General features: G+C 40.7%; 1 protein-coding gene across 1 annotated transcript in view; it reads right to left on the bottom strand.

Annotated features, from left to right (window-relative positions):
• The window catches only part of GRHL2 (grainyhead like transcription factor 2), a gene marked incomplete at both ends in the record, with an annotated part of 62,919 nt that overhangs the window by 35,443 nt on the left and 11,634 nt on the right, over nucleotides 1–15,842 (bottom strand). Inside the window, 6 exons of the mRNA XM_082499248.1 lie at nucleotides 1,124–1,235; nucleotides 3,750–3,906; nucleotides 7,379–7,431; nucleotides 10,896–11,280; nucleotides 12,450–12,517; nucleotides 15,483–15,672. Of these exons, the coding sequence (XP_082355374.1) occupies nucleotides 1,124–1,235; nucleotides 3,750–3,906; nucleotides 7,379–7,431; nucleotides 10,896–11,280; nucleotides 12,450–12,517; nucleotides 15,483–15,672 (965 nt within the window). The remainder of the gene's footprint in view (nucleotides 1–1,123; nucleotides 1,236–3,749; nucleotides 3,907–7,378; nucleotides 7,432–10,895; nucleotides 11,281–12,449; nucleotides 12,518–15,482; nucleotides 15,673–15,842) is intronic.

Here is a 15,842-nt window from a genome sequence, read left to right as displayed (position 1 = left end):
GAAAAAAAAAAAAAAAAAAAAAAAGTCAGGGAAACAGTTCAGCCAGAACTATGATGGTAAGACAAGAGGCAGAGAGGAGATTCAGGAAGAGCTGCTTTGATTAAACACACTCGACTTTAAATAAAGCCTCAGTGAAGGCTGCAGCATTTCAAAGTCGAAAGGCACTTCATGAGTAAAACCACTTAGGGACTGTCCCCAGCACCAGAGGTGTTCGATCACCCCTGAAGCCTTGTAGTGCTCTCTCCAGGTAACCCTGCTTATTTTTCCCCCTCCTCTCTGCCCCCTCTCATTCCTGCCATTCAATGGTTTGGTTCCCTCAGGCGGTCAAAACAAGATAGACTTTGTCTGCTTTGGTCTTGCCGACTCCTTTGACTGGAATCTGCTGCAGATGGCTGCGTGTGTAAACTGCACGTGGGAGGGGAGACGCGCTTGATGTCTAGACACTCCCACAGATTTCAACTTCAGGCTCCTTGGCAGCAGGTACGTGTTCTTCCTCTGCTAAAATCTCCCAAGCACGCGGATAGGGCAGTTGCGGCTGAAATGGGCTTGTAAATACCTTAGGTGGGATGAACGGTAAACAGGTCTCTCAGGATAGCACACCAGAGCTCACTTCTCCCTCACTTCTCTCTGACACCAACAAGACTCAAAGACTGGGGGTGTAGGAGGCCTGTGCGCTCCTTTGCAGTCACCACAATGATGGCATCTTCACTCTCAGCCAGCACTACACATCACAGTAGCTAACATAACTGTTGTGTGGGCTGCTACTGTTACCGGATCAAAGAGTGGATCAGTCTTTGAAAAACTAAAGGAAACAAACACTCTGCCATTCCTGAGGAGGTGCAGACCTTGACTTCCCAGCAGCAGAACATGGAACACCACTGAATACACATGCAAGGGGCAACTCTTCTTTGTGACTACTGAGGACCATTCCTTCTGCATGGTCTTCGTCCTGCTTCACAGACTGCGTAGCACAGTCCTAGCAGGGATGAGCCATTGCTAAAACCTGTGGTACAAGCCTTGCAGCCACTGCCAATATACCCCACCCCAACCCCTGCACAAGGTACCAGAGCTTTCCACATTCTACAAGCTTCCCTGAAACACCTGGAGATCTTCTCACACTCACCAATGTCGAGGACCCTCTGTTTAGCTGTGTGCTGCCGAGAGTGCCAGTATTTCCAGTATTTCAGCTGTTCATCTCTGTTTTTATCCTCACTGAAAACAACCATGACCACGCTCTAAGAAAACCAACAGCACAAGTTACATTAGTTAATATAATTAATAGTCAGAAACACAAAACATTTCCCATATGCCTCTAAAGCTGATCTAGTCACCGCCCTTCCCCACTACTTGGGTTGTAGAAGGTTGCTGGGTTTTATTCCAGTCCAATACTGCAATGCATTTAAAGATTCAGAGCAGAAGAAATGTAATTTTAAAATAATGCAGGGCCTAGGATTATGTTCTTGATAGTCCAAATAAAATTTAATCATACTCTTCAATCTAAGAAGTATAAGTTCCCTTAAGTAAAAAGCCGTCATTTCAAGGTCAGAGGATCCCCAATTCCAATTCTGATTCAAATCCAGTCCAAGTGCTGGAGTTCAGATTCCTCGTTACTCTGGAAGATGACATTGCACTGTAAAGGGATACATTGTTATGGAGCTCGGGCTCACTGGATAAAGGCAGGGCATTTTTAGTTTTACTATACATAGTCCAAATACTCTTCTCGGTAGCAGTACTTTTGCATACATGTATTTAATCACACTTAAGTGTGACTATTTACTGAGTTTTCCTGAGCTTTTCAGTTCAAGTTCTGAATTCCCTTTGTTAAACTGTGTGATTCAAAGGAAACAGATTGAAACTTTATGCAAAACTTCACATGAATAATAAAGGCTTTTTAAAAAAGCCCTGCTGTAGGCAAGTAAAACAAAAAACAAAACAATGAAAGAATGCTCATACTAGGCAAACTGAAGTGGAAAGAAATCACAGAGAACAAAAAATTCACTTTTAAATATCCTCTTTTGTTCCCGTTCTTCCGTTAACCCTGAGTCACCAAGCTCATAAAAAACACCATCAAGCCGGTATAAGCTGAGGAGCTGGATCACGATTGATTCATGATCTACGTCCTTCCACACAGTCACCACCGTAAACCCCCATGTGCTCTGTGACCTTCTCCATTCCACCTATAAAAGCCGAACATCATCACTGCGTCTTCTACATCTAGCTACTGCGTGGGCACAAGGCAGTGTAAGCCGTGGATGAGTCCCGAGTTATGCATATGCACACTGGCTGGCCATCAGGTATGTGCTGGCTGGCCAGCTGATGCACTAACCAGAACTGGCAGTGCAGACTGTAGCTCTTCCACCAAGGACAGCATTAACCTTTTTCCTCTATGAACCACTGACATGGAACTTGTAGAGGTTTAATACCTTCAAAACCTCTAGCCCCTCTGTCAGGTTTGGATGGATTTGGCAATAAATTCAACAACCACTTGGCTGGGGGCCTGGCAAACAGAACATGATCATGAAAGTTGCGTGTGGTTTCACAATCTTCCGTAAACTGTACATCCTCCAAAAGAAATGGTCTCATCTCTCCTTTACCGTTTCCACCCTTCTGCTGCCACAGCTTCAAAACTCATGGCTGTGCAGTGAATGAGATTTATAAGGACTGGTTTTCAGCCAGACCAGTGAGCTCCTGACTCCTGTTTCAGCTGTACACGTGCTAGAGCTGGCACCACAAAGGTGGAAGGAACAGGTGGCTGGCAGGGAGAGACACTGCAGCAGCAGGGAAGCCTTACATCAGCTTCAGCCAACAACAAAACACCATCATCAGCCTCATGTCCTTAGGAAACCAGGCTAAAAATTAACTGCTGTTCAGGTTTACAAATCATTGCCTCTCTTTAGGAAGAGTGTCTCTAAAATTCCCGTATGATAGAAACACATAGGTTGTTGTCTGCTTCACTGCTCACGTTGACTTTCATTGGTTCCTTCGACTAAAGTCAGAACATTTTTACAGTAGTTCATTTATTTGGATGGAAACACTTCTGCAGCCTCATGCATATGCAGCCCTTCCAGCTTCAGGGTGAAATTTGCAGGGCAGCGACTCTGAGGCTCATTGTTCATTCCAAGGTTACTGGGTTAGGATTTGCTTACTCAAAAACATTACCAGGGAAATCAGGAGGCCTTTCACCAGGTAGATGTTGCTGAATACCCAAGCTACAGTTCTACCCATGGAATCTAAGATGAAAATCATCCATTTTGTCATACTTCTGGGTGAATATCAAGTGAAAGCTCACATTTACATGATGTAAATGATTTAAAATTTATGTCACAAAGGGTGGCTTCAAATCTCCACATTTTATCTGAAATGCACTGGAAAGCAGCTGCTGAAGTGCACAAGTGAGTGAAGATGGACTTACACAGTAGATGTAGCAGTTCTCTGATTTTTTTCTTTAATCATGGCAATGATGGGTTCATCAATGTCAAGTGCAATATCTGTGCAATTACCATTCTGCCAAACCACAAACTGAAGCACATATGTATATAAACTCATAACGCAGTTTTGAAAAACTAGACCCCAAAATACTTGATACCACCATCAATATTACCCTCCCACCTTTACATTTGGTCTAAGAGTAAGCTCACTCTGTCCTGTCCCACAAGAAAAAAAAAAAAAAAGCAATTAAAAACCAACCAACCACAACTACATTTATCTGCAGAGCTCCATTCCCACCTAGGAAAGAAATTGGACTATACCCTGACTTTGCTGATGGGATGCCGGAAACATTTGTTGTCTCCCGTCTCACTCAGGGTAATGGCGTAGAACTGTCCTTTGTTCAAGTAGGTCATGGGCCCCTCCCCTTGCTTTTGACGCAGAGATTTGGTAGCTTCTAGCGTATACTGAAAAGTGCTGCTGAAAAGACAGGGAGAGAAACACCAACAAAATTCATATCACTTTCTCCTTTTCTCTTTGTCCCATTTATTACGTATTTCATGCATTGTACAAGCAAGGCATAAAAAGCTAATAATAAAATTCCAGGAAAAGGTCACACATATTTAAAAATGCAATTTTCTTTTTTCAAGTTCATCAGATTTGGAAATCAAGTGTAAAACTATCTGGACTGTAAGTCGCTTGCAGCACAGACTACACCTTTACTTTCTCTGCAAAGAACCATCATGAAGTACAAGACTAAGTACCCCACAGTGAGAGTACCAAATACCAGGAGGAAATTCAGTATGATTTGTAGGACATCAGCTACCTCCACAGACATTTAAACTTAGAAGAGTCACAGAAAGATAAATGAAAAAATAAAATAAAATAAAATAAAAAAAAAAACAGAATAAAACTTGTTGCAAAAGATGGACACAGAGAATGGAAAGTCCAACTGCTACTTTCAGCACAGAGCAGAGAACGAATACAACCAGAAAGGACAGTAGGTTCATTTGTTTAAAGACAATGTGCAATTAAGCTTTTTACAAGCCTTTTTTTTTTTTTTCAAAATTAATCAGATAGAACAAAGTACCTACATTTAGTTGCATCTGCAATCAAGTAACCACCCTTTAGAAAAAGAAAAAATTAGAGAAAAACAGAGTTCGCTCTTGTGTTGGAAGTCAGATTTTAGAAAAGATCCTCCTTCACAGGAGAACTTTCCACCTTTAGAGCAGTTCTCTAATCATGAAAAGTTAAAGCTCCATTAACTAGTGAACTGTTAGCTGAACACAATTCTCACAGAGCCTCTTCCAGCTGCCTCCTCCAATAACGGGCTTGAACAATAATCCAATAAAAACAATGCCTGCAGCTTCTCACATTCTGTTAAATGAAAAATAATGTTAACCTTGCAGAAAAAAATCTTCTCTTCAAACTACGTTTGGTCACCACAGGAAGCTTAATGCAAGGAGTCACTTGCGGGTTGTCCTCACAAATGTAGGAGGTACACAGGAAGCATTTTCACAAAGGTCCTAATTCAGCAAAGTATTTAAGCAGTGCTGGAGTAGAACTAAAAGGACAAATATGTCGGTCCAAAACAACAGTACGTCCTAATTTTCTAGTTCAAGCAAATACTCTGGATCATCATAACACTGCCATAGCAATATGGAAATAAGGGCAAGACAAAAACATTTTTAACTGTCTAATGGAAAAAAAAAAAAATCACTAAAATGCATGAATAATAATAACATTTAAATTCCCACTTGTAGAGAAGGTAGAAGGAAAAAAAAATAACCTGATCCACTGTCTTTCCATCCAAAGGAAGAAGTTTCAAACAGTTTAGTATCAATTATTAGTTTACTAGCAAAACAATTTCTAAGTGTTTCTGACTACTCTAGCTTATAAATGGAAATCCAGCCATTTTTCCAGTTGCTTAAAAGTTACAAATCAAAGCAAAAAGCAAACACTAACCTATACCTATCCAACCAACTGGCAGCAGTACCAGCAATTCCCAACAATGCAGCTGCTGCCAATGTGCAGGCTCTCCCGCACAGCGGAAAGGCAGCGCGACGGGGGCTGGGGTCCCCTCTGCTGCCACCCACCGTGGTGTGCGCTGCCGCCATCCCTCTGTCCTGTGTGCAAGGGGAACAGAGGCTCTGTTGACACTGGCAAGCAGTACGGCCCTGTCCAAGCGGACTGAAAGCGCAGAATCACTGGTGCTGCGGACCCGGCATTCGTCCCCGCTGCACATGTTTGTCCTATAGATTGACCAGTGGTGGGGGCACGTGCTCTGATTTAGCGTCACACAATGGGACTGCAGGTTGTGTGCTGCAAGACTGCTGCATGACACATACCAAAGCATCCCTGGGAGATGCACCTCAAAACCTCCCACCAGACCAAAGGCCTAAGGAGGATGTGTGCTGAGGAGGGCTTAGGATGAACTAGTCAGACACATCGTGTCTTAACAGAGCTGCCTACAGTCTGCCACAGTCTGGTCTCCTGTTTCCTGGCATTCTGTATGTTTCAGAAAGACGTCAAAAAGCGTAAATCCCAGACACGCTGCACCTGGCCGATTTTGCAGTAGCTCTGTGGAACCACACAATTTTCTTCTTGTTCCTACCTTCAATCAAAGCATGCTCTACAGCAGTAGAATTACTATTAGCCTTCAAATTTATTGTAGTCACTCAAATTACTATAATACCATTCTGAATCTCACCATGAGTATTATCTCAAGCCCTGTGTAGTCATTAAGGGATCTTCTATCAGGCCTCAAATTGCTGCTTTTTTATAATCTTTCATTTTTGAGCACCTATCACTTCCAGGTAACTCCCAGGAAAGATGTATTTCATTTTTCTTAGTGTGCATGTGGAGGTTACATTCTAACATGGACCTGGGCCACGGCATGAAAGACTTTATGTCTGAGAATTGTTAATGATGCCAACGCTTCAGGATTCAATTTTATAAATATCCAGTGTAGTAAGTGAGCAGTCTTTGCTAAATACCTGTTTCATACGTACTGCCTATATAATGACTCAGTTCTGAGCTCACTGCAGTTAATGATTGTTTTAATATTCCTCAGAAAAAAGATCAAGCTGTAAGGAACCTTCACTACAGCAGCAGTCATCTGCCTACTCCAGGAAAAATATGTAGGTATGTTCCTGTTTCTAAAGTGAGAGTAATCTCTCGAATATAAACATAACTATTCACAAGCATGAAATGAAGCATCACCTTGTAAACTTTACTGATTACAGTCTTTATTAGTTAAAGTGACTCTCCAGTGTTTGCCCATTCTACGCATGCATTTTTCTGTGCTTAGGGAGGACGCTGTTCCTCAGTCTTCAATTTTTGAAACCTCTTTTAAAACTTTCTGGAATTCTTAGGTTTATTTACATGGTTTGTAATAGATACTTCATTTATACTATTATATAGGTAAAAATGACACATCACAACAAGCAGTGTAAAAAGACAGAGGGTTTTTCCCCAGAAAACCTACTAGGAGTAACTAGGAAAAAAAAAGAAAAAAAAAAAACAGAAAGGAAAAATAAAGATGGGAAATCTGTAAGGTTGGAGGAGCAGTTCAACCATCCTGGACATCTCACTTGCGCATTCTGCCATCCTGAAAGGTGGGGAAGATTTTCCATGACCCAGCTGTCAAAGCTGTGCGCTGTTACCTGCGGGACCCTCTTCAAAGTTTTAATCCCGCCTATCACTGGGGGTGTTTAGAGGAGTTACTAACTTAAAACAATGCTGAGGGAAGACAACAGATGAAGATAGAAACCGGTCAGATGCAAAAGCTAACACGCGCAGGAGAAGGTGAGAGTGATGCTGGGCAGCATTCAGGGAGCCCTGCAGGTGCCCCAGGGGGACGAAAGGGAGGGTGGGAAGTGGACACAGGCAGCCTCTTCTCGATACATTCCTATGTGATGCCAGTCAACATATTTCAAAGCTTATGCCATACCTCGTTTGTTCATAAATATATTCCTCAGCCCCCACTGACACACTGCGATACTTCTGAAAAACAAAAACAATTTAGTTTGATACAATCAAAATGTAAATCCAACAAAAGTAGAATTACATTTATTTAAGGACCCCTCAGAAGAAACCATCAACCATTTAAAACTCAAGATCCCCGAAAACTGGAGCCTACATGGTCTTTACATTGGAATTGACAGAGATAATTCATTTACGTCAAGCTTTTAGAGTTTTCATAACCTAACTGCTACAGGAATAAGGCTGAAAAACACCTTCCACTTTATTAAACTCCTTGCCTACACATTAATATATTCTAAAATAAGCCTGTAAAAATGTACCACATATCAAAGACGAGTAGATTTTCAAATGAAATCATAGTTTTCCTAGAGACTTCATTTTTTATTTTGTTTGGCTTTATTTATAAGTGTGTGTGTGGCCAGCTGTCCTTAAGGCCTACAGTGAAATTCTGGCAAAAATTTGGATCACTATAGTGTATTTTGAATAGGAATGGTGACGCAGGCTAAGAAAGTATTTTACCTTCAATGAAAGATTCTGTTTGAGTGAAACGCACACTTACCAGATTAAAGGAGACTTACAGTCACTGTTTAAAAAATAAAAACACATCTATCAAAAAACAAATTACATCAAGAGGGGGAATTCTGAAAAAACAAAATCTTTTTGCACAGACTAAGCGAGGATTTGTGCCCTGTCTTACTGACCAAACAAGCCCATTCATACTCTACTATGCAAGCCTTATTGCTTCTTCTTGGCTTGCCTTTTGCCTGAAACATGTTTCTGCTGATGTCTCTCTGATTCACGGATAGATCATTACATTTAATCTCTGGGATTTCTTTTGTGATCACCAGTTAGCAATTAAAAGCTGTTTTGTTTCCAGAAGTGTCAAGTCAGGCAATTTTGAAAACCTTATGCACAGCTGTGCCACACCAAATATCCAGTCAGATACTAGTTAAGGGAAAAGGTATTATGTACCAGTCAGGAATATTTCCTGAATATCAAAGTCAAGGATCCATAAGCAGTGGTACAGATAAGCTAAACACTCTAAGAAATTTAACATCTGAGGGGTATTACAATAAAGATGGCCCCATAATAACATGCTAGCCACATTCTATATGAAGGCTAGAGGTTGACATTGTCAAAAACATTCAATTTACTTGCCTATTCTTGAAAATTTTGTCTACACTATAAAGGACTAATAAATTCATCACAGCTAAATAAGAATATGAAAGAGATGAGAAAGGTATATTTATACAATTGTTAAAATTGTATCCAAAGAACATAGCAAGTGATTGACCAAAGTGTCTGCTACCACAGGGATCTACAAAAACTCAGCACTCCTTCAGTATAACAGAACGAAGTCATTCAATAAACGTTTTGAAACAATTTATAAATACGTATTCATAATGTCTTTAAAAATTGAGCAGGTATCAGAGCAAATCTACTGCAGCCAAACCCAGCCATCGTCACCAAGTGAATAGGAAAACTAGTAAGAACAACTGTATTCCTACTTTAAACAACAATTTATCACAAGTTTCTCTTTTGGTATGTTTTGGCATTTTATCTTTTTCTCTCCCCACACCAGCTTCATAAAGCTGTCCCTACACATGAGCACGTGGCTGGAGAAGCAGTCAGAGGCAGTTCATCCATCCTGGGATTTGGGTAGTTAAGAAAAAATGAAGAGACGGGCTAAGTGCTGAGCGAGGCTGCAGCAGGGTGGGAAAGCTCGCCCTGCTCCTGTGCCACAGGCATGTGAGCGTTTGGGGCTGGAAGGCCACGAACAGTGGCACATAACTCACCCAACAGCTACAGATGGGGACCTACTTAAAGTTAGTTCTTCAGTCTCCCTGTACAGTTACATGGGGAGGTGAAGATGGTAGGAGTGAGTGCACACAGGAGGTGAAGATGGAGAGGACTGAGTGCACCTGGCAAACCATTCCACCTTTTGGCAATCGGATTTGAACTGCCTTTTTCTCCACAGACTGAAGAGAAAGTCTAGATGACAAGTATCATACCCTGTTATTAACCAATGATTAAAAAAAAAAGCGTAAAAAATTATTACCACTGTAACAAAATTACCATATCATGGAGTTTGGGACGCAAGGCCAATGTATAGATGTAAACTCCCTTTTTACCTCCAAGTTAAACAACTTTGCACGTTCGACAGCCTTTTGCACAGCGCAGACTGGCTGTTGGGGCAGCTCTCAGCGCATCTCAGAACAAACCATGGGACAGTAATGCAATCACTCAGCTACAGCACCCCAGGGAAAGCCATGGGTACGGTACCACTGGACTCACATAAAGAGCCATTTACCAGTAACAATGAAAAATAGCTGAAATGATGTGATTTGATAATGCAGAACAATGTTTCTAATCCCTGGTTTGATATTACTGATTTTTCAATGGCAAGCTAGATTTCTTCATTAATTATTCATTTAGTTGACTTAAATGTGTTCTATATCTGACAATGGATTTCATCTCCAGACATCCTGTGATCTGTGATGTTTGTGTGGAGACAATTTACTTCTCTATAATACACATACACAAACTCACAGTAAATTTCTCACATATTCAGTCAGAGCAACTCAGCCTTAATGTAGCTTACCTTGTATTTTTGTTACATTTACAATTTCACAGAGTTGGAGAAGAAAAATGCCAGGAGAGTTTTACCATCTAATCTCTAATTATTTGCAGAGGTACTGTCAGCTTTAAATAATTTTTTAACTTTCTACATTTCTGGCTTGTTTGCATTATTCTGCAGCAGGCAAAAGCAGCCAGAGGGTACTCACCATGTTAAACCTGACTGTATAATTACTTTTCCTCAGCATAACTGTAACACAGTTACAAGGTAGCTCCTTGTCTCTCTTCTCCTCCTCATTCCCTACATATACATGCACCGGAGTCTTTCCCTGTCTGTTAACTTCTCTGGTCTCCTCTAGTCACCCAATTCTACTAGTTTTTCTCCCTTTTCTATGTTGCAGAGTGGCGCTTAGTGCAACAGACAGCTTCTGAATAAATTACTTGGGTTTATCTAGCAGCAGAGGCTGACACTGCTCGTTTGCACTTTCAGAAGAACATTAAGAATTTCCCAGTTACAAAGTGGCTGCTATTTCTTACTGTTATGAATAGGTCTGAAGGCAGATCTTGTTAACGGAAAACAAATCTTCTTTCAGAACAGCAACTATCCTCTACTTGGCACAATATCCCAGAAGACAAAAGATCAGTATCTATTATTCTCAGAGTTTCCAATAAACAGCTTTAAAGTGTCTTCTGAAACGCCTCATGATGCTCCCCTATAATCAGAGCACAGACTGACAGGAACGCGGCAAAGAGCAGAGATGAATTTGTTGAAGCAAGCATCACTGTTCCTCTAATGGCTCTTGTGGACAGCTCAAATCTCCTTATCTTGCTTACAAGCTCAAATCTCCTTATCTTGTTTACAGCTTTTTATTGAGTTCTTAGATGCTAATTTGAGGTGAAAAACTTACTTCTGTTCCTCCGTCCTTGAAGGTGTCACTGTATGTACTGTCAGGAGTACTGCGTTGGTCATCTTTAAGATAATTGGTGTGGGGAGCAATGTTGGACACTTCGTATGGTTCAAAGATAACCCCTCGGTGCTCCTCATTTTCTCCTCTTGCATAGTGTGCTTGTGGGGTCATAAAAACAGGGGTGAACTCCTCTGCTTTAACCACAGTCACTCCAGTCCCTGTGATGGGCGTTGAGCTCCCAGACACGTTTGTGTTGTATTCCCTTTTGGATGACTCCAACGGATCTTGGTTCAAGGAAAGGTTAACCGGCACCGTCTTCAGGACTTGCACGCGGTTCTCTCCCCCACTTAAATTACTCTGAGCTTCCGTGGTATTAAGACAATTTCTGCGAGACAAAACCAAAAGATGTTATAAAGTGTCCTGATAGCGTAAATCTCCCCCTTAAATAGCTTAATGTTCTTACATGCCAGGGAAGGAGATCTTTCAACTCTGATAAGCCATTGCCATAAGAAGTAGTACATTAACAAATACTAGACAAAAGACATTGTGAGGCAAGCAGAGAGGTCCAGAGCTCTTTAACAGCTAGGGAAAGATAGTAACATTTGATTTGACCTATAATCGGTATGACTTGCTACAATAAATTCTGGGTATCTGGGGTTGCTTTTGCCTTGGCTTATAATTTGGATGCAAAAAATCAATCCACCAGTGCAACAGCCTTTAGGCACAAAATTAGCATAAAGAGTAAGGCGAGGTATGGATTACTCACAGTATATAATTTGCATATGAAATAGGCAAAATATCAACAGCAAAATTCATACGCTGATGCATGCTCTTTCAGGCTGTTGACAGGCCACTACTGCTTGTGTAACTCTGGTACAAATGCTCTTTGGAAAGAGCAAGCCCAGGGACCCCATTGTATCAGAGTAGATCAGTAACTATAGCAGCGGCAAGGTAACCTCCAGCAGCGTTCCCACATCCACCCGCGGCTGCTGTTGAAAGCAATCTGATTGCTGATAGTAGTTGCACTGACATAAAATTGTTAACTTGTAAAACTTTTAGTAGGTGTAACACACTGCTTTGTTTTCAACCCAGGAGATATGTTCTGACATTACAGTTCCTCTCTCTTGGCTTTCCACCAAAGGCCAGTTTTGTCAATCACTCTCAACTAAGGACCTTATCTGGCATTCACAGAAGAAAAACTGTCCCTCAAATCAAGTTTCATGTTCTGTTTTGGAACAGCAAATTTACATTACTACCTATTGAAACTTTCACCTTACACAGCTAGTGGAGACCATCTACAGCTGTCCCAAATTAACTACATTGAAATAAACCTTGTGTAGCTTCTCTCCACTAGAATTTTACATGAAGATACCTTCCTATATGAAAACTTAGTTCTACATAAATATAACCTCTTTCTTGTCCGCAAGTCTTATTATCTTCATTCTTTTATCTTTTGGAAGAAAACCATAAACCTTCAGGCTATCATAGTTCCTTCAGTTCACAGCTGATCAACACTGTTAGTAGCTGGGTGTATGATTTTGAATAATACTGTACCTTTTATCTTGGTCTTCTTGATTATCACTCACTTTGTTAACAGACAACAGCCTTTTATCTCTGGGAACCTGAGAACAACACCAGGCATGGGGTCAGGTAAATGCAACTGTCAGGTATTTGCAGCTTCAGATTGCTCTACTGCAACAACTAGAAAAATGTTACTGTATCAGTGTTGTCTAGTTCACAGATGCCAGGAGCTCTTTTTCTTTGGGAGTGAACAGAAAGATCATTTCCAAAGGGAAAAAAATGTAGGGATTGTTTTCTTTTCTAGTTCTTGGGCACACTAGTCTGGAGCAAAGCACTCTACTACACGTCCTTATCTTTGGAATATCCAGGTAGGTCAAGCTATGTCCAAATCAAAGCATGTATTTCCAAATACAAACACACTTTTCACTGAATAATAGATGAGAAAGAAGACATACTGCTTTGATGGAGATCTGCATGGATACCCTTTTAGCTCAGAGGAAAAACGGTTTTCAATTAAACCACAAGCACCAGCTAAGTCCTCCTGTTCTAGAGCAGTCTGAAGGGTGGAGGAGTCTACCTAGGGGAAGTTTGTGGATCCTTCCCTTTCCTAGCATGGGGACAGGTCAGGGCATGCTGGCATGTCATCAGAGAACACTGACTTCTGCTTTGCTGAGTGCATCAACAGTCATGAGAAGTAAAAAGCCAGTCAAATCTGGCCCCTCGACCGACTCAGAATTGACACGAAGCGACTTAAAAGATTTGTATTCCCACATACCGGTTTCCTTACACCAGCATAGATATGAAATCACCAAGGGCAAAGTTGCTGCCCTGACCATATTTTTATTTTCTTGTTGAACCAGCAATCTGGGAACTAAAACTTCTAATCTATCTTTTACAAAAGAAGGTATATCCACTCCATCACAGCAGTTAACTCAGGATTAAAGAGCAAGAATAGACCTAAGAATGGGCTAAAGCTGTGCCTTTTATCTTTAAATACTCGAAAGAAGTATCAGGAAAATATCTGAATGTAGAGGAAAAACAATACTACAGTACACTACAGCAGCCAAGGTTAACACCAGCTATACCTGCAGGACTGCTGCAGAGTCAGAAAGTGCTAGCCAGAGCCTTTCCTTCTCTTAGGGACATCCTCTCTCCCTATTAAGCATCCTGCTGGTTAAAAACCTCTTTCATATATTTTAGAAGTGGGACCCAAGCCACAGTTTGCACATGTTGATTCCCTCGTTAAGATCATATATTTATCCTTGAAGGAGGGTCTATGTTTAGGTAAATATCACTACAAGAAAAAGGAGAAGGAAAAAAAAAAACCCAACAGTTAAGTTCAAATAATCCTTATTGACAGGAAAAAGTACTTAAAAAAATTACCCAGCATGTCACAACAAATGAGCCAGATGATAAATAAGGGCAATTCAAGAGAGTCCTCCTCTACACTTCCACATTACAGTACAGAGGTTTAAGTTACGTTTTAAGTTCCTGTTTGAGAGCATCAACAAGAGCTACCCTTTTCTCCCAGTTTAAGACAGAAAAAGTTATGAATAAATGCTGGACATGTCTTTGAGATTAACAGGTCTTATTCCATCTGAACCCCAAGTCTTTTGCAACTGCCTGGAATAAGGAACAGATGTCTTTTAGAACATAGTTCTGAGAAGGAAAAGGGCTGTTTGCTGTTTTTATTTTAAAAATCCAGCAGATTAATAAACTGCTACATACAAAGGTATTACTAAGACAGAAGCCAACACTCCATATGCTCACCCCCCCTGAATTTTACAAATCCACATTAACTTCACAGACTCTGGCACTGTGGTAACTCTGTCAAGCAGAGAAAAGGACCTTTCTTCTTTCTCATTATGAAAAGCTTTTCTCTACTGACCATACACAAAAGCAAGGAACATCTCGTGAAATACAATCAGTAAAGAAATTAAAAAAATATTTTACCATAAGGTTAGTATATGGCATCTTTCCTACAACCCCTTCTCCTGAACACTCATTTAATGATCGCAGCAGAGACTAAAACGAGCAGCCCATTCTCTAAAAGCATTTATACTAACACACACTAAAATCAAAGTTTTTTTAATTTTAAATTTCCATTCCTTCTACTTCTTCATGAATTACAAGGGGAGCTGGCATTGTTCTAATGGCTTTCACAAAAGATCATCTGTCCAATGCAGGCTTCAGGAGTACTGACATAGTTTAAGTGAAATGAAGAATTTCATACTTTAGCACTTGGTAGCCAACGCTGATTCTGTTTGCAGTATACAAAGGGGCGAGCCTGGGTTTCAGAGTGAAATTTCTGCATTACACAGAGATGCACCCTGTAGGACTCTCCTCTGATTTCAGCAGAAATCTCAAACATAGCTCTACTTAAACACTATGAAATATACAAAAAAGAAAGGTGGTATCAAAATGGTAGGTAAAGCCCTGGCCTTAGAACCTGACATAAACTGAAACCGTGTGTCAGCAATCCCCCTGTAAATTGACTTAGATCTCTCCGTCCAGCGTCATTTCAGTCCTCCACCTTTCTATTTAGACTGCAAACTAGTGGGCTAGACCTCACTGTATGTTTGTATACAGCCTACTGCAATCATTATACAAATAAAAATAACATGGGAAACTGTCAGATGAGAGATACTCCAGTTCAAGAGCAAACTAAACCATGTGTGGAACAAATCAGAAAAGCAGACAAACATACAGATGGACAAGGGCTCTCCGTTTGCACTTTTTAAAGAATGCTGCAAGTATCTGAGCTCAAATAAAAAGCAGACTAATTCATCCAATGCTCTTGCAAGGGAAGAGGAAGAACGCTATGCTTAAAAAGAAATCACGGTTGCAAATTTAATACGGGAATTCTGATTTTCTTTTTGCTTTCCAGAATTAAATACATCAAAACAGCCTCAGATAGGCTTCCTAAAACAGAAAGGGTGCTTGACGCAAGTATCAGAGAGAAAACAAGATGCAGTGACTTCTGCCTTTGAAAACTGGCTCTTTTGATGCCTCTTAGAGCAGTCCCCTGCTAGCGCAGCAGGGAGGAATAACGATGGAGTTACCTACTTTATAATAGTCATACAATAGGCCAAGAGCAGCAGCACTGTCCTCATCACCATTTATGCTCATCATAGCCTTGGTAGCTGCTGTTAGGGGATTCTCCAAATATGACTTCCAGGCTTCATCTTCGCTGGTGTAGGCTCGTCTGGTGTTGAATGAAGTGTCATTTGGCACTAAGGCCACAAGTCGCTTGTTACTGCAGACAGGAAGAATAAAATGGTGATCCAGAAGGGATTACTTTATTCACAAGGCATGCTAAAGAACATCACATAGCTCAATGAAAGTGACATGATTACATCAAGCAAGCATCTCTGTATTAAACTTGGTGATATAAATATTTATCAGTATTAGGTATCTTCAGCTCTT

The sequence above is a fragment of the Vanellus vanellus genome (assembly GCF_965231255.1).
Source record: "Vanellus vanellus genome assembly, chromosome: 2".
Classification (NCBI taxonomy): Eukaryota; Metazoa; Chordata; class Aves; order Charadriiformes; family Charadriidae; genus Vanellus; species Vanellus vanellus.
The sequence above is the reverse complement of the archived record's forward strand: the minus strand, read 5'-3'. Positions and strand labels throughout refer to the sequence as shown.